This window comes from Neodothiora populina (assembly GCF_041146345.1).
Source record: "Neodothiora populina strain CPC 39397 chromosome Unknown canker_contig_15, whole genome shotgun sequence".
NCBI classification, from domain to species: domain Eukaryota; kingdom Fungi; phylum Ascomycota; class Dothideomycetes; order Dothideales; family Dothioraceae; genus Neodothiora; species Neodothiora populina.
Genome location: NW_027191413.1, coordinates 1,125,063 through 1,143,087, shown reverse-complemented (window position 1 = coordinate 1,143,087; position 18,025 = coordinate 1,125,063). Strand labels below are relative to the sequence as shown.

The following is an 18,025-nucleotide window of genomic DNA, read 5'->3' as shown; positions in this document are numbered from 1 at the left end:
AGCCCTACTTCCACTGTGCAGTAATGCAACATCATTGTCGGCCCAGTCAGTCAGCCGGTAGTTTAATTGTATATCCTTGCATCACAAGGGTATCTCAGCTTCGACATTTGAGGACAGGCCATCATTGACATCAGAATGCCGATGCATCACAGATTATTCTTTTAGTCGATCAGGGAGAGGTTGGACCACACAACATATCAAGATGATGGAGATTTTTATTTATCATCTCAAAGTGAGAGCATCAAGGAACCCCATTGTCCTCCTTCAAGTCCATACAGTAGACAGTAAGCATTCGTTATAGTGACGCCACGGGATGAATTCCTGACTTGGTAATGACTCTATGCTAGCCTGGATTCAAAATATGTGCTCCATTTGATCCGTAGTTCCCTCAAACCCCCCACTTTCCTTCCATTGCCTGAACGCCGCGCTAATGCCATGCAAGAATGAAGCAAAAAACACAACTCTTATACTTAAGCAGCTATAGGCCTGAAAGACGATCCAAGATTGGCTTTATTTAGCTTGGATCCTCGTCCCGCAGTGCGCATCGGTGGGGGTGATGGCTTCTTGAACTCCAGCGGCGGTGAGTGAGACGTGTGATTGATTGTTGGTAGTGCCGGAGCAGACTCTGATGACGCTGTTATATGTTCGTCCTGTACCAATGCTGGGTTGTGCGGTGCAGTCATTCGCTGTGGCTCCAGAGATGGCGCGTCCTCTGCAAGTAGCGGAGGCGCGGCACTGGCTTGCTCGGGTGCATTGATTGTTTCCAGCGGCTGGCATACACTGTCGGAGGCAGGAACGGCAACCGCTTCGTCTCGTCCAACATTGGTTGACGATGACTTCTCCTGCGTCATCACCTCAGCCTTGCTAGTCTGGAGTACACCGAGATTCTCGAGTCTCTCATAGAAGAGCATAAAGGCACCTCCTTGCGCCAACACCTGTTCTTCGGTGACAGGGGAGACATCGTCGTCGCTGAGTCGCCACCATCGCATCTTTGCCGACTCTCCAGTGTCTTTGTCTTGCAGCTCTGGATGTTCTCTGTAGCAAATATAGTGTCCATTCTCGTGTCTCCCATAGTGGCATACTGCTGCACGGAGGATGTATTCGACCCTGTTCATCTTGGTCTCGCGTCCTCGCCCAGATATCATTGACTTGGCTGGATCCATGCACCACTCTTCCTTGTCAGCGTCCTCTTTCGAGGGCACGCCGATGCACCAGGGACCAAGATCGAGCACCTTGGGGTAGTTGACATGAGCGAGGTTCTTTCTCATGTCGCCCGTGTACTCGTCGAACATGCTTCGATTCACGTGAACGATTAAGCCAGTCGGAGCGCGGGCGACGACCATCTGCTTTGTTTTAGTGCTGCTCACCCGTGCTTTCTTGGGAACCTGGCATTTCTTGTTGAGGGTCGCATCTGAGAAGTCAGACTCGTCGAGGGCTTCTTGAACAGCACGGAGCCTTGCAAGACACAGCTTCCTCAATTCTGGTGGCATGGTCGTGGGTGCTGCAGGCAACTCATTCTCAGTAGCCGGACTTGTTGCATCTTCGGATGTGGATTTTGTCATGTTCTTGAGCTGTGTCTTTTGCTGGAGAAGGGTACATTTGGCGCATTCCACGCCGCTGATTTCTTCTAGACTAGTGTAGGAGTCAAGGCATTGGGAAATATCGTAGGATTGCCTGTTACCAAGTGGTACCGTCAAGCAGTTGAATGGAATCATACTGAGCCCTTCCGAGAAGCCGCATTTCAAGCACGCGACCCTCTGTGCGAGATGGCCATCGAGCGGCGTCTGCGGTGTTGGTCTAGGCTTAGCAGCTGGCGAGTCAGCCTTCTGTCCCAATCGCTGTCCTTTGGCGGATATGCCTGTTGCCATCTCTTTGATCAATTCGATGCCATCGGAGACCGGGTTTCCTGTCGTAGCCTTGGCCGTCTCCTTCTCTAAGTCATCCATAATCTTGGAAAAGTATTCTTGGGCATCTTGTTGCTGCCAGCTGCTCATGCTCTTTAGTTTTGCTGGCGTCCAGATTCGCCTTCCGTTATTCTCGCTATCATTCAACTTGCTCATGATTTCGCGCAATGAGCCAGCGGTGGTCGACGTGTCCTGCTGCTTGATAACATCCGAGTCCTCGAGATATGTAGTAAGGGAGCGGATGGCCGAGAGTCCTTGCAAAACGCTATTTTGGTAGCAAGAATTGTCCCAGTTCCCCAGACCCGGTGGTGCATCTGATCGGGTGGAAGTGATACCACCCAGCCAGCTTGCTCTTCTGATACTGCTGGCCCCAGGGAGGATTTTGAGCGCGCCAGCCTCGAGACCGAATACTCTGCGCAGCGCCTCACTCTTGACAGCAAACATTTCACTCCTTGACTTGATTTCCGACGGAGTGGTGGTGTATAAATCGGGATTCCGCCACCGGTCCATGGACAAAGCGAGACTTGTGGGGGTTAGAAGAACGATGGCGTTCCAGATCACTTCGGAAAAGGAGAGAAGTGGCAAGACATCGAAGTATAAAACGATATTGTAAAGGAGATAGAAAAGAGCGATGCCAGTAGCAGCCCAGGCGCCTCTAGACGAGCCAAAGAGGTAATCGACCAAGGAGCGCCTGTCATAAGTGATGAATTCGGACATTTGCGATGCGCTCATGATGGACCAAGGACCAATGAAGGTGGGAAGGGTGAGAGAGTGAATCTCGGAATTATGCACATCTGAGGACTCAAGCCTCGCGAGCGCCTCTGCGTTATCTCTGAAGTAAGGTGGGCCTAGAGTGACAGGAACATGCAGCTACCTATAGTCAAGCCAACGAAAGGGGGGCAAGACACAGAACGAGGCTTCAAGACCGTCTATCGAAAATGTTCCTTTGGGGTGGCATAAGTATAATAGGTAAGGAAGTAAAGTGAGGGCAAGGCAATATGGGCCTGTGATTAGGTGTACAAAGGTACTCAGTATTACCTTACTTACTGCATTTGCCCTGATGATTAAAGGGAAGGAAGCAAGGGTCCTGCCACTTTCGCTTCGATATTAGTATAACCTCGGACTTAGACGGCGATTGCGTTATTTCTGGGACATTATTTTCTCATATTCCCCCAAGATTTACGCACGTCAAATGCAGAAACATAACAATAAGACAGAAACTCAATTACCACATTTTCCCGAGGAATTGCAGCAATGGGCAAATTCGCAAAGGCCAAGAAGGCTGGACGTTAGTCTTTGGAAACATGCTGCCCTTAGCAGCGTTGTGGCGCAGTCCCATTTCCTAACTCAAGACAGAAATCTCGTCACACTCTCGCGCTGCACGGCGAGCGGCTTCTCCGTCACTCGATGTCGACAAATCAATCACATCCCTCAAAGCGCCTGTTGACGCAGTAGACTACAACCCCAAAAGTTCAGGAGTCCATGATGGCGGTATCAGCAAGAAGAAGAACACGAAGCACATGACCCGTGCCCAGCGATTACGGCACGAGAAAGGCCTTAACCGCGCAGATCAGGTCATCGACATCCTAGAACAAAAGCGAATGAAGAGCGGCGCCAGAGAGAAGAGAACCAAGGACCGCGCTGTAAGTCCATCATTTTTGCTTATGGCTTCCGTGGCCCGCTGGATGACCCTACTGACGCGTAAGCAGGGCGACTGGGAAGAATTGAACAAGAAGTATGCGAACGGCGTGCCGAGCAAGGGAAACCTTTTCCAGGCGATACAAGAGCAGGATGCGCAAGAGGATGACCTGAGTGACGATGACGGTCCATCTGAGCTCAAGGCGGTCAACAAACAGACCATTTCCGCCCAGAACGTGTCCAGCTTTGAGCAGGCTCCCGAGGTCCCCACTACCACTTCCGCGCCAGACGTCTCCAAGGTAGAGGACGAAGACATTGACGAGGTTCTCTGAGTGTTGCAGTATGCTGCACAAACAACCAAACTCGCTCTAGGCCTGCACACAGCCACAACATCAGATTTCAGCGGCAGATAAGTGTCGCTTGTTCGGCGCCACCGTGTGTTTGGGCAGCCAGGAATGGGTCAAGCCATGCGCAGTGCATCGGCCAAGACGTATATAGAAATTCCTCCTTCATGGTGTAGTCTGCCAGCAGACCGACAAGACTCGAGAACGTTGAAGGAAAAAAAACGACAATATACGCAAGCCCGAGTCGATCAGGGCCCTAACTGGCTTCTCGAACGAACTAGTCAATAATGATATACCCAGAGGTGGCGGTCAGTATACAATATGCCCGAAATTGACTCGCCACACAATCTTTATCTCAACTTTGTGTCGTGAAGAATCACAAATGCACAAGATATCGTGATCTTTGATCCATCAACGGCATGCATACCGTTCCGTCCCGTCGCGGGTGACCAATGAATCACCATGCGAACAATGGTCCACACGTCGGAGGTATCCAGAAGGTCAATATAACGGAGGTCGCAGGAGGCACAGACATCATGGATTTCAATGATTTCCAATGCGGTCTGTACATCCGAGTCTGTGTCGTGTGAAAGTCCAACATGTAAGCGTGTGGCACGGACCGTATGAGGTATGAGGCAGCGACCGTGCAGTGCCGGGTTCGTGTTCCCCACAAGCTGGCTCCAGGCAACTTTTAGAGTCGTCTAATAGGGAAACCGGCACTGGCATTGACGACGTAACGGGCTACGGGCTGACCACAGAACCATGTCGAATCATAACAGCCCTCGAACCCTTGGTTATTTATACTTTGTACTTTCCATGTTTGACCCGCCAGCTTCCACCTTTTACTTCGTACAAGAAGATATCTCGACTTGTCATGTCTGAGGAGAGTTCTGATTTGAAGAGCTCGATATCAAGGTCGTGAGCGACAACAGCGGCAGAGGCCATCGCCTTGTCTTCAACCCCGCAACGACGATTATTTTGAAATGAGCGAACTAAGATCAGAGCCATCCGGCAGCTCTATAACCACAGCTCCAGAGAATAATGGCAATGAGCCTATAGAGAAAGACTTTGGCGCTCTCAATCCTGAGAGGACTGTCACGGTCGGAAATGGCAGCTTGACGAGGGAGGCGCAAGAGGCCAGGGCGCAGGCAGAGGCAGCGAAAAGCAAGAAGCCCAGCTTTATGGGGAAAGTGAAGAAGATTTGGGCCAAAACTCCATTTGCACTATTGGATGTTCCAACCCTGAAGACCATGGCCAAAGGAGCCCTGGCTCCGACCATTGGATTATCAGCGTAGGTATTGACCTTGAACTCTAATACTTCTTCAGCATTCGGCTGATCAGCCCGTAGTTACCAGGCCACGAACTTCGCAGAGACCTACACTACTCTAGGTTATCTTGTAGGCATTATATCTATTCTTTCCTTCCCAATGATGCCACGCGCCAGATTCTTAGAAACTTGGTTATTGAACATGCTTTCTGCTTGTTTCGCGGCATGCATAGCCTTGCTCGGCATATACTGTGCTGTGAAGGCTAGGCAGCATACCGAGTCCAATACTGTCATCGGTGGGCCGACGACTGCAGGTGCAGCAAGTCAAGGAGCTACTACAGCCGCTTACAATTCTTCTGCATCGGCTGTGGCTGGCATCTGGTTGTTCATCCAGATCTACCTTGTCAACACGATGCGCGCCAAGAACCCACAACTCATGTTACCTGGAATCATTTACTGTATCTTTGCGAACGTCAGCATGGTCTACGCTCCCCAATTCGCTACCATGGCTACTGGCATTAGGTTCGTCACGAGACTACTCGAGGCTTTCTTCACAGGGTTCGGAATTGGTGGCGGTGTTGGCCTCTTCATCTTCCCTGTTACCATGCGCAATATCGTCTTCATGGAGATGACCGGATACATCATGACATTACGCAAGGTTGTCTCGGCGAACATGACCTATCTGCGGAGTCTAGAGGAGACAGATATGTTCTTCCGAGCCGATACCAACATCCCCGAGAAACCTAAACGGAGCCCAGAGGCTCGCGCGATCAAGGAGGTTCTGACAAGTCTCACAGCTCTCCATGGCAAGCTTACCGTGGATCTCATCTTCGCTAAGAGAGAAATCGCTCTGGGTAAACTTGGTCCTGATGATCTACAGGAGGTCTTCCGACACCTGCGTAGCCTCCTCTTGCCAGTTATAGGCTTGAGCCAGGTTGCGGACGTCTTCGACAGAAGTTCTCAAGATAGTGGTTGGAATCATCCCCTGCCGAATAAGCCTCCAGCAGAGTATGACGATGTAGATCGACATAGGTTCGAAGCTATACAGGATTGGCATGCCATCATGACTGCCATGAGAGAGCCCTTTACAGGCATTTCCGAACAAATCGACCAAGGCCTCCTGCATGTCCTTCTTACATTGCAGCTGATCAAGCCCCCAAAGCGCGACAAATCTGCCGACCCCGAAGCTGCTGGTGACCAGCCTAAGCCCGGAGAGAAAGGGTTTGCCGAGTACCACCGACAGCGAGTTTACGATTTCCACTGTAACAAGCACAACCTGTTAAGGCGCTGGTGCCGGATTCGCGGTATAGAATTGGCCCCGGATTTCTTTGACCATCCACAAACCGCCGATTTCAAGGCGCCCGCGTGGTACTATGAACAAAAGTTCAAAGGTCAACGTCATATCTACCGTAAGAGGCTCTATACTATCTTGTACATGGATTTCCTTTTGGACGCTATCGCAAGATCTGTGAATGACTTTGTCCTCTTCGCCGACGAGAAGGCGGAGAGCGGAAAGCTGAGCAGACGGCGCATCATCGTACCTGGCGTCAAACGCTTGCGCAAGTGGGTCGTGTCTTCCTTCAGTGGCAAGCAGGACGGTTATGAGAATGAAGAGAATGAAAAGACCGCCCAATCACCAGAAGTATGGCTCGGTGATGCGTACAGAGAACGAAAGGATCCCGAGCATCTTCCTGCCCGTAACGCTATAGAGAGATTCGGCAATCGCATTCGAGGGATTGCCCGTTTCTTTCGTTCCACCGAATCGGCTTTTGGATTTCGCGCGGCGTGCGCGACCATGTGTCTGGCGATCATATCATACTTACATGAAACTCAGGTGTTTTATGTTCGACAGAGGCTGTTCTGGGCACAGATCATGGTCACCATCAGCATGTCGCCTTCCGCAGGCCAGAGCGTCTTCAGTTTCGCTCTCCGTATTTTTGGAACCTTTGTAGCCATGTGTTCGAGCTATGTCACATGGTATATCGTTGATGGCCATACAGCTGGCGTGCTGGTATTCTTCTGGTTTTTCGTCAGCTGGGGTTTCTTCATCGTCAAGAACTATCCTAGGATCATCCCTGTGGGTATGATTTACAGCATCACCAATACATTAGTCATCGGATACGAATTGCAGACCCGAAAGATTGGCATAGCGACATCCGAGTCCAATGGCCAAGCTTATTATCCCATATACGAGCTTGCGCCGTACCGATTGGCTACAGTCTGTGCAGGCCTCTTCGTTGCGTTCGTCTGGACGATTTTCCCCTTCCCAATCTCGGAGCATTCTGAATTGCGAAAGAGTCTGGCATCTTCGCTATACTTGTTGGCGAACTATTATTCCGTCGTGACCGAGACGATCAAAGTACGTGTCAGAGGAGATGAATCCGATATGACCGATAAGAACAGCCCTGGCAAGAAGCTGGAGAAGATGCGACAGAAGGTGTTTGCAAAGTCGACGCTCCTCCTTCAGGGGTTGCGAACCCACTCCGAATTCACGAGGGTAAGTAAATCACGTTGAGATCATTTGTGAAGTATCTTGCTGACAAAGAGCTTCTCAGTGGGACGTCCCTGTTGGGGGTAAATTTCCGAAGAAAAACTACGATCGCATCATCGACCGTATCCAGGATATCGTAAACTTCACTTCACTTATGACTTACGCCAGCGCAACATATTCCGAAATGCATCAGAACCCGAAGACGAACCCGGCGTCCTCAATATCCTCGGAAGATCGTGATACCTCGCAAACGCAGTGGCTACTAGACTTTCGACGCATACATCAGGAGGCGGGCGGTACCAGTAAAGAAATAACGACGCTCCTGAGTCTCCTGTCCGCGTCAGTGGCGACATCACAGCCTTTGCCGCCATACCTGAGGCCTCCAGAGCCCTATGCACTTTCGACAAGACTCGAGACACTTGACAGCAGTATCTTGAGTGTCCGACACATGGCTGAACCAGGCTTTGCAGCATTCGCGGTTATGCAAATCGCTACCAGATGTATCGGAGACGACCTGAAACTGCTTCTTCGGGAGATAAAAGAGCTGGTTGGAGAGTTGGACTTTTCGTTTCACATTTTCAGTACGAGGGACGAACGTTCTTCCGAGAGTAGTCGAACCACGCTAATGAGCAATCACGGTGAACAAGACGACGACGATGACGATGCAGAAAAAGGTAACAAAAGAGATTAATCATCAAGGAAGGGATATGGAGACTTTCAATTCAATGTAATTATCGATTTGCTGGAGGGATTTTTGTTTGTCTTTCATTATACCCCAATACGTATATCCAAAGCTTGAATGAGCCACCCGACTTTGCTGGCTGTCTATCAGAGGTCGAACGAGGGCACAGTACTTGTCGATATTGGTTTGCTATATTTCGAAAAGACATCGATATGCATCAGGACCGTAAAATGTCGCTCTTCCCATATCTTTAGCCGGGTTATAATAGGGGTAGAGTAAACCTAGCAACGACAATCAAGTTTCCCACGTGACACACACGCCGATGCACGTTAAACAAGAAGAAAAGGTCTCAAAGTCCAAGGCGTGTCTTCGACTCAGCACATGCAGGCCTGTCCCTGGTCGCGAGTTCATGCGGGTCATCGCCGAACTCAAAACCTTGGAATCTAGAGTGGCTGCAAAACGTATCTCGAGGTACTCTGGGGAACGTCGAATCCACTTAAGCCGTGACTTTGAGATTATCCTCTATCTCAACCTTTACCTTAATTCTTGAAAACTCAGGTACCTTTTCGAACTTTTAATTGCATCATCGCATCATCTATCGTCGATGGCTGTTGCCCAAGGCCCTGAAAACGGTCAGATCAGAGTGCGTTTTTTGTGTTTTCGAGGAGCAAAGTATAATCCCAGTAAGTTGCTCTGTACTGATCGCCGCGACCCGTCCCATGTGCCAGTACCACAACACTGGCTCTTCTCGGTTCGACCGAGATGACACGTTCTCTGCCCAGAACGGCACACTCCTTTCAATGGGCGATCTTTCTGAAATACACCTGGTTTTTACTTGATGGACGATTGTGGCAGTAATTCGAGGCTTTCTCGTTCCAAAATTGTCATGAGAAGCGTGTCAGTCCCAAGTGACGATGACGAGTATGCATTGTCTGCATGCAGCGAGCATACCAAGAATATGCTGTACCTGCTTTATGCTTTGGGCGGTGATCCTTGATCCATGCCTTGGTTGTCCATAAGGAAGGGGCGAACAAGTGAGCAGGCATGAGCGCGACTGACGTACGGAGCACAAACGTGTAGAGCTCCCGTTCCTTGCTAGGCAGGTAAGGTAGGTATTCGATGTGTTGCACAAGAACAGGTAAGTGAGGCTTACCACAGCTCTCTTTTATTGTCTAGCTATAAGGTCCTGCTCCCTACTACTTGAGTTAGACGTACGCCTTCCCATTACCATCCACTACAGTAGACAGAAAGGGAGCCTGAGACCCCACTTCCTAAGGATATCTAAACCTGCATCGACCTGAGAGCGCACGTGTTGCATAACAATTACACTCTACCTTTGATATGATCCAACCCAGAGAGTCAGTAGCCAGCGAGGCACCAACCTTCCTAGAATACGACAACATGAGGCCTTCGGAGAGCTCGAATCATCCATTGGCTGGCACAACAACCAACACAAGAGACACGGCAGGTGGGCGCCATACGGATGCCAACCACATGAATCCCGACCACATGAACTCCAACCACATGAATGCCAACCATAAGGATGTCAACAATATGGATGCCAACAACGAGAAGCAGCGCAGCGACTATGGAGCCACCGATACCGATGCGCACGGCAACTCAAAGCGCCCATCCATCTTCAACCGCATCCGCTACTCAGCTCTTTTCCAGCGCCTTATGCGCGTCCTGCAATTCCTCTCGTCCTTCATATCTCTCATCCTCTTCAGCATCCGCATCGCCAAAGTCCTGCGTCTGACCAAGACATTATCCCACGCCAGCGGCGCAATCGAGGGTATCCTGGCCGCCGCAGTGGTATACACGCTTCTCCTGATGCTCATGCGCTTCTGCATGCACCACACGGCCGCCAAATCCAACATCATAACCTGGCTGCTCGTGGTGTTGGATCTTTCCTTCGTAGGCGCTTTCATTGCGGTGGCGGTCCTGACCAGTCCGAAGCATGGCGGCGATAGCGCGCCTTGCAGCAGGACTAGAGACGGGTTCCTTGGTACCGAGATTAATAGACAGACGTTCGGAAAGACCGCGTGTAATTTGCCTTGGGGTACTTTTGGACTCGCCATTTTCAGCACGTGAGTTTCTTGCCTCTGTTTCTTGCTCTTGGTTTCGTTTTCTAGATCGTTCAGGCTGACACTCGCTTCTTTAGACTTCTGCATGCAGCCACCGTCGTGTTCCGTCAGGGCAAGGAGCATTACAAGCAGAAGAAGGCCAAGCGCGCTGGTGCGTGAGGTTTAACGTCATGAATCTGCGGGTTGATTCGAAGCATGTGACAGCAAGCATATCACTTTGATACAAGGCTATGCTTTGTCGTTGGCCTAGATTAGCTTGGACACCGACGAATCGTCGACCTTTCGTAATTGTGTTATCGTAATCGAGTAATTTTATTCTTATATGTACATGTTAGCAGCCACGTGGTCAGCTACTAGGATAGACTATATCAAGGCGCCCTAATACACAGAAATTGTGAGGCCGGCTTGAGAAAAAAGGGAAGCGCTAAATGCAGGAGAGAAAACAGGAATCATTACACACGTTGCCGACTCTACCAACCATCGACTGTCCATCCACCCAATCAACCAGGGTCTCTTCTTTCTCATCCTTGCATACTTTGTGCTTTGATACCTTCCACTAATTCAAAGAAGAAAGGAAAAAAAAAGATAAAGAACTCAATGACTAAAACTGCCATGCACAGAAGTACGCCTCGGCGGCGCATGGTACATGCTGCTAGCATATCCACCGCCGCCATTATAGTCTGCGCTGTCGTTGTACTGCATGTACATGGTGTTTCGCTTCTCGTCTTCCTCGTCGAGGTATTTCTGTTTGAGGTCCCAGTTGTTGGGCTTAGTGCCGACGGAGAACTCGAGGTCTTCTTTGGTTATCGAGTCCCAGTACTGTTTCCTGTTCATTAGTCTGACATCTTGGAAGGTAAGGGGGCAGGGGGCGAGTCAAGCAAGTACCTTGTAGACCATCATTACGGCAAACAGATTACAGATGGCGGCGAACAGGGTTCCGTCCATGTAGTGCTTGATGCTGTCGCAGATCTCCGGGTTGAAGACGTAGAGCAGCAGCTGGCCGACAACGAGGAAGAAAACGCCCCAAGCGATGTGGCCCAGAGGCCAGCGGTCCTGCAGAGTGCCGATGACGAGCAGGACCTGCATGACGACATAGACAAACATGTAGATTGCGCTGAGGATGTACAGAACAACAAAGAGCCCGGTGGTCTGAGTCGGGCTGCATGCGCCCCAGCTCTTGAAAGTGGCCAGACTCACGAGGAAGGTGATGACGAACATGATGGCGGTGCAGACGCGCAGCAGCCAGACGGACAGAGTGGTGCCGTCCTCGTAGAGCTGAAAGCCGACGAAGCCGTTGATCATGAGACAGATGCACATGGCGGAGGTGAGGCCGTTCTGGATGGCGACGAAATAAGGATATGCGCCGGAGCCCGGAGGCACGACGCCGCAGTCGAGCAGCAGCGAAGCGATGGTGAGCAAGAAGTAAAAGTAGAAGAAGGTGGTGATTTCCTTGCGGCCGACGGCGGTGAATTTGCCACGCACGTGGATGATCATGATGACGGTCATGATCAAGGCGCAGATGTGGGCGATTCCAGTCGCGCCCTGGAAAATCAGAGTGTTGGCCACGTCGATGGTTCTACTGTAGCATTCTGCGATGATGCCTGGTTGGCCCGTCAAGGGGTTCGTTGGGCCCACGAGGGTGCACACGGGGAGTGCTGCCTTTCTGCATATCGTGTCGAAGTCTCCGAAGCCCATGGTTTTTCTTCTTTCTTTGTGGGGTCTTGGTCTTTTCAGGTTCGAGTCCCGCTACTGCGGCTTTGTACGGGCGATGCTCTTGAGCGAGAGACTGTGTGTATTGTGTGGTCGTGTCCCGGGTCGTCGGTCAGGCGATATGAGCCGAGGGGGATGCTCTGCGGGGACAGCAAAGCGAACGAGTGCCAGTCAGGCGTATGTGTGTATAGCGAGTGACAGTGTCAGTGCAGTGTCTTGGGAAAGATCTCTCTGTATTATTCAACGATGGCGTAAGATCTGCCACCAGATACTCTTCTCTCAATGCACAAGTCCGTGTTTGCATCAAAATCGTGTTTCTATTCCGGGAATCAACCTCAACCCTCTTCCCGGGGGGCAACCAGATGCTTGGCATTCGTCTTTCCCGCGCCCGATCCCTAATGCCAAGCCCGCCATCTCCTTCTGCCGTATGGGGTAGGTACCTTGGTCACAGAAGGCAGCTTTATATAGTACTGCGACACACCGATAAATGCAAGATCCAGGAACTTGGCTCTGCTGCTGCCATTGCACTTGGACTATGATCTCGACTCTACCATTCGTGTCTTCAGAATCCAAGTCAGTGAAGAGATGAAAATGGTCCTTCCATTTGTCGGTCGTGGAACCACCTTCACTTGCATTCAACCCATTCAGCCCCTTCCTACCACTATCAATGACACAGCACACACAATGAATTGCCGTGGCTCGTGGTAGTGGTGGTGTTGTATCAGCCCCACGCTTTCTCGACTGAACACAGCAGGAACAACGCTGGCACCCGTGACTTTATCGTCCCCTGCGGCCCTTGCGGTTCTTCTTCCCTCCAACACTTCCTGGATCTTCTCGACAAGTGCCAGAAATCGGGTCTGTCGGCCCGGATGCCCCAGCGGAAGGCTCGACAGGTGCAGGTCGTCCGGTGTGTGAGGTGTCTCTGCCATCAACTCTCTGCAGCACATTATGTATGCGTGCGAATTGACATTGTGAACATTCGCCGTCGACAAAATCTGCCTTGCCCGGGTGGTAGTGTCCGCATCCGCGAGCACAATTGCGATATGCGTTCTGGATGTGGTTGCATCGAGTATAGACGACCGGGATTTGGTGACACATGGCTGAAATGATGATGTTCACAGAGATCTTTTAGCTGAACCTCTTTTCTCTCGGTCGGACACGACGCTTTAATAGCAGTTTTCCGTCCCATTTCGCATCATGGGACAAACGTCGTCGTCGATCTCAGACGTCTATTCCTGGATTTGAAATGATTGTGTTTGCTGATTTCATGTTTTGTCGAGTCTCCATGACCCAGGTCCAATCGCTGCGCCACTTCGTACAACCCTACGTGCTCCTGCATGAAAACTCAACTGGCGCTGTGTTCCTGACTCTCCCTTTTCGTCTCCCACGCTGTCCTTGGCTCCGTACGTTCCCCTTGCATATGTCTCGTTCGCAGCAGACATGACTTGACTACGTGGCAGTGGGCACCTGGGTTTCTTTGCTTGTAGTGTCGTTTCAATTGCGTCGCGCAAGGCTATGTCTGTGGGGGTTGTCGGATGGCGGCCGTGTTCCTCGAAACACCAACTTCGGTACGTCACCTTCTGGAATTTTCTGCATTGGCGATCATGACCAGCTGTTCTCGAGCCAGACTGACGGTGCAACGGATAATCATACCCTGCGCTTGTCTCTGGAATATAACACGAAGAGGTCACGTCTTGGCAGACTGTGGTTGCAGTATTTGTGGATTATGGTATTCGTTGAGACATTGTGTTGCCGGGAGGGGTTTGGATCTAAAGGCTTGGTTCTGCTTTTGTAATGTCTTACTTGGGGATAGTGTATAGGATGAGAAGAAGGACCGCTTTGAGGAGTTAACCTATAATCTTAGCCTTAACTGGAGTACTAATGCAAAGTAGAGATAGAGGACGGATGTAAAATGTAGAATAGAGGAGCCGTGTTATTTAGGCATAACAGACACTCTATTATACTTAGACCAAACCACCAAATATTTGCTCGCCTCCCCATCAAAACCATGATTCACTTGATATACGCAAGGTTCACAGGCAAAGCACCAGGAAAATCCTCAGAAGGGATTTAGGAACTCATACACCCATCTCCCCTGTATCACTTCCATCCTAGGCCAACCCCTCCTTACCTATTCCATCCTCGCGACATCCACCAGAAGTGAAATACCAAAAAAGCAGAAGACATCAAGCTCCCCTTCCATGTCCAGTCCACCACCTAATACCCCATCGCAGCAACCAAACACCTGAGGCAAACCCCCGTCTCCCTTCTAGTCACAGGCACCCATCTGTACCTTGGACAAGTAGTGACTCCCCCTTCTCCTTGTCCTCGTCCAGTTCCTTCTCTGCTCCCTCTGCCGCGCCCCCCTCGGAGGCGTTTCTGTAGCGTTGTTGTTGCTGTTGTTTGGCCGGGTCGCAGTCGTAGAAGTGGGTTTGGCTGTGGCCGCAGGTGTGGATGTGTTGGGTTATGGTGCACATTTTGTTTTTTCGTCTTCTGTTCTTTGTTTTTTGGGTTGAGGGGATTTGGATTGAGGGGGAGGGGGTGGGATGGGTTCGAGTGGGAGTTGAAGATAGGGGGAATTGGAAGTCTTCGTCGGTTGAATAGATGGTGGTGAGAAGAATGAGGAGGAGCTAGGCGAGTGGTTCTTAGATCACTTTCGTGAAGAAATAGGTAGCTTTCTTGATTCCCTTTATTGAAGATGGGTATGAGAATGGCTCTCTGGCGAAAAGGAAAGAGAGACTGATATACCCACTCTTGTTTGATCATGAAATCCAGGAATATCCATAGTCCATGAATTGTCATATGCCTTCCTCGTGCCCGACTCTCAATTGCCTTGAGGATTGCAAGAGCCCCATTGTACTACACCACATGTCCAGCAAATGCCAGCGTGTTGAGATTTCCCTGATGCATCGATACCTGTGTGAAGAAAGGGGAGGACCTGCAATTGTCCATCGCTATGTTTAGCCTGCATGACTGCACTGTCACAACAGCGAGTCCTGAATCATTGGAGAAAGAAAGCCATACTGAAGTGAGCGGGTTTGACAAGGGACAGCATGGAAATCACATGTTGTTTGGTAATCGAGGCCTTGCTGGTGTGACCACAGACGGTATAGCAAGAAGAGGCTGTGTTTAGGTGTAATAAAACAAGGAGACCATAGCGACGATGAACACGGCAAAGGCAAACATACTTGATGGCCGTCACTTCGAAGAAAGATGATGCATAAGAAAACTCGGAATTCAGACTTAGCTACAACTTCCAGCCTGACTCACAACATACAAAAAAATGCAGCGACGAACCACCAAGTCACAGCATTTGCAGCAAGAACAGTCTGTACACCAGCCTTCAAAGACCTCCGACTTCTGAAACAAAGATTTGTCAGAGATGCTGTCAGGAGCTGGAGTTTGTTGAGTTGTTTGCTATTCTCTCGCCTTGTATCCCTCCAGCCATATATATAAAGAAAAGGCATGGTGGGTTATTAGATGGTGAGAGGTAATGGTGGGATAAAAAGTGTGCATGTTGTACAGGCACACGCATATGCAGGTACGCGATCTGTGAGATTATGGGATTTGTCAGATCTAAATATATAGAGGCGTTCACTTAAAGTGAAGATGCAGGTACCCGTACTTTGCTGGACTGTCATGAAAGTGCAAGTCCTGTCACATGGTGATGGGAGTCAGTATAGCATATAATGGATCAGAGACGTAGAGATTGTATCAGAAAAGCGACAGTAGTCTAGTGGTTAAGACGCTGCTCTCCCAGCCAATCTTTATCCGGGCTCAATGGTCAGGGGCTGCCAACCCCAACCGCCGGCCATGAGCTCGAGAGAAGGGACCAAGCAGAGATCGTGAGTTCGAACCTCGCCTGTCGCAGTCCAATTCTTTTTGCTTTTGCTAGCTATTCTGTTTGATGGGTGGACTCGCTCTTTCCCTTTTTGTGAGTGTCTTTGCTCGTCAAGGAGGGGTAGCTGTTGTGTCAGAAAACCCAAACATGGAAGGAACTTACGAAGATGAACACCTCTATATGGTGCCGTTCTCGCCTTGCCTGATATACAGCATTTGCAGTGACCAGGGAATGTCAAGACTCGAGAGAGACAAAAAAAAAGTGTGCATGGACATATAGCAAAGGGTATATATAGATACACACATCTAGACACTAATCGTTTTGAACACACTATAAAAAGTCAGCAACCCTTGCCTCAAAGCGCGATGCTCCCACCGATAGGCAGAAACTTTGAAGACCTGTACATACCCAAAACCACTGCCACCGGTGGCCATCAGCGCTCCCGGGATCTGGGGATGCCAGTGTGCCTCCTTGACTTGGTCCATGTAGTGGACAAAGAGCAACTGGGGCGGGACGTCGCTGACGCCAGCGGTGTCTCTGCTCTCCTCGTCATCGAGCTCGACTGCCAAGTCCCAGAGGGTGAGGGTGTTGTCGCCAGCACATACAGAGACGATGGAGTCATCTGTGGGGTGCCATTCGACCGAAGTGATTTGCTCCTTGTGGAACTTGAAGTTGGCCACCGGGGTGTGCTTGCTCGAAGCGGTGCCGGTGGTAGGCTTCCACTGTCGCAGATCCCACACCGCCCATTCTCCGTCTTCGTGTCCGGACGCTAGCAGGTGAGAGGTCTGCTTTGACCACGACAGGACGTTGACATCGGTGTTGCTGACCTGCACACTAACAGCGGCTTTCCGTGACTTGGATCGGGCGTCCCAGATCTTGACAGTGCCATCAGCAGAAGCCGAGGCGAAGACATTGCGTTCTGAAGGAGACCACTGGAGCTCTTCGACAGAGCTTGTGTGGCCGGTGAAGGGGTTGGTGTCGGTGACGAAGCCGCCGCCCTCGGTGCGAGTGGTGGCGAAGATCTTGCCGGAGACGTCGCCGGTGACGAGTTTACCGGCAGGGAACAGGGGAGACCAGTCCAGCGCATAACCCTCCATTTTCTTATGGGCGCGAATTGTGCAGGCAGGCTTGTTCTGTTGAGGAGTGATGACGGTGCCGGGCACATCGAAGGAGGTGAGATGAGGGGTAACGTCGTGGACCAGCACATCACCGGACTCGGTCATGGCAGCACTGAGAGTGGTGGGAGGAGCAGACGAAGACGCTTGCGGTGATTGATGCACGCGAATGCGGTTAGTTGTTGATGTGAGCGGGATTGATTTCGTCTCGAGGATGGGATCTGAGTTCTCGTCTTCGTCGTCGTCCTCTTCCTCGTCCTCGGACTCTTCGCCGCGGTCCATACGGCTGAGACTGCTCATCTTCATGACCATGATCTGGTTCTCTTTTGCGCGGTCGCTGGCGGCTTGAGTTCCGGCCACTGCGTAGACTGTTGCTGGGTAGGACTTGCGATTGTCGCCCAGTTGATCTTTGACAATGTCGAAGGAGAGACACGGCCAGGGTGCCTCTAGCGTGTGTAGCATTTCGTATGTGGAGAGATCGGGAGCCAGCGTCTGACCAGCATCGAGCTTGTGTCTTCCCGGAATGAATGTGTCTTGGTCCACCTGCATTTCTGTTTCGAGGGAGTCAGGGTCAGTGTCTGTCATGTGGAAGCTGCTCGAGGCGCTTTGCTAAGAGGGCTTCTGCTACGAGAAAGCTTGCTTGGAGGAAACGAACCATTCTCTCTCTCCTCGGCTTCACGTTCCTCGTCCGGTCTGCCATCTACACCGGCCTCGAAGATCTCGTCTTCGCTCTCGAATTCATCCTCGAACTCATCTTCGAACTCTTGTCCATCGTCCTCTGCGGCGTTTGCAGGTCTCTGGCCGGCCTTGAGGGCGCGAACCTCTTCGTCCGACTCGTATTCCGCCGGTCTCTTGCTCATGATTTGGGTCGTGAATATGGGGTATCAAACAAGAAAGAAAAAAAAGGATGGGGTTTGGTTATGGACGTTGGACTGTCGTCGAGGACAGA

The 18,025-nt window shown here is 50.8% G+C and overlaps 6 protein-coding genes across 9 annotated transcripts; 3 read left to right on the top strand and 3 right to left on the bottom strand.

The window, feature by feature from the left end:
• Positions 1–470: 470 nt before the first annotated feature.
• Positions 471–2,636, bottom strand: AAFC00_002746 (uncharacterized protein; the record flags this gene model as incomplete). The annotated part of the gene is made up of 1 exon (XM_069342107.1): positions 471–2,636. One exon carries the CDS (start codon positions 2,634–2,636, stop codon positions 471–473), a length of 2,166 nt encoding a protein of 721 aa, XP_069198615.1.
• Positions 2,637–3,158: 522 nt separating this feature from the next.
• On the top strand, positions 3,159–3,874 carry AAFC00_002745 (uncharacterized protein; the record flags this gene model as incomplete). The annotated part of the gene is made up of 3 exons (XM_069342106.1): positions 3,159–3,192; positions 3,261–3,547; positions 3,614–3,874. The coding sequence occupies 3 exons, from the start codon at positions 3,159–3,161 to the stop codon at positions 3,872–3,874; spliced, it is 582 nt and encodes a 193-aa protein (XP_069198614.1).
• A 995-nt stretch (positions 3,875–4,869) lies between these two features.
• On the top strand, positions 4,870–8,335 carry AAFC00_002744 (uncharacterized protein; the record flags this gene model as incomplete). 2 transcript variants are annotated; one of them, XM_069342105.1, is made up of 3 exons in its annotated part: positions 4,870–5,177; positions 5,235–7,650; positions 7,709–8,335. In XM_069342105.1, 3 exons carry the CDS (start codon positions 4,870–4,872, stop codon positions 8,333–8,335), a joined length of 3,351 nt encoding a protein of 1,116 aa, XP_069198612.1. The 2 variants fall into 2 exon arrangements, with proteins under 2 accessions (XP_069198612.1, XP_069198613.1); XM_069348635.1 differs by lacking the exon at positions 4,870–5,177 and having other exon boundaries at positions 5,356–7,650.
• Positions 8,336–9,667: 1,332 nt separating this feature from the next.
• AAFC00_002743 (uncharacterized protein) lies at positions 9,668–10,569 on the top strand (the record flags this gene model as incomplete). 3 transcript variants are annotated; one of them, XM_069342103.1, is made up of 2 exons in its annotated part: positions 9,668–10,413; positions 10,488–10,569. In XM_069342103.1, the coding sequence occupies 2 exons, from the start codon at positions 9,668–9,670 to the stop codon at positions 10,567–10,569; spliced, it is 828 nt and encodes a 275-aa protein (XP_069198609.1). The 3 variants fall into 3 exon arrangements, with proteins under 3 accessions (XP_069198609.1, XP_069198611.1, XP_069198610.1); XM_069342104.1 differs by having other exon boundaries at positions 9,728–10,413; XM_069348634.1 differs by having other exon boundaries at positions 9,821–10,413.
• A 435-nt stretch (positions 10,570–11,004) lies between these two features.
• AAFC00_002742 (uncharacterized protein) lies at positions 11,005–12,105 on the bottom strand (the record flags this gene model as incomplete). Its single annotated transcript, XM_069342102.1, has 2 exons — positions 11,005–11,229; positions 11,296–12,105. 2 exons carry the CDS (start codon positions 12,103–12,105, stop codon positions 11,005–11,007), a joined length of 1,035 nt encoding a protein of 344 aa, XP_069198608.1.
• Positions 12,106–16,266: 4,161 nt separating this feature from the next.
• On the bottom strand, positions 16,267–17,936 carry AAFC00_002741 (uncharacterized protein; the record flags this gene model as incomplete). The annotated part of the gene is made up of 3 exons (XM_069342101.1): positions 16,267–16,291; positions 16,370–17,627; positions 17,732–17,936. 3 exons carry the CDS (start codon positions 17,934–17,936, stop codon positions 16,267–16,269), a joined length of 1,488 nt encoding a protein of 495 aa, XP_069198607.1.
• Between the last annotated feature and the right edge of the window lie 89 nt (positions 17,937–18,025).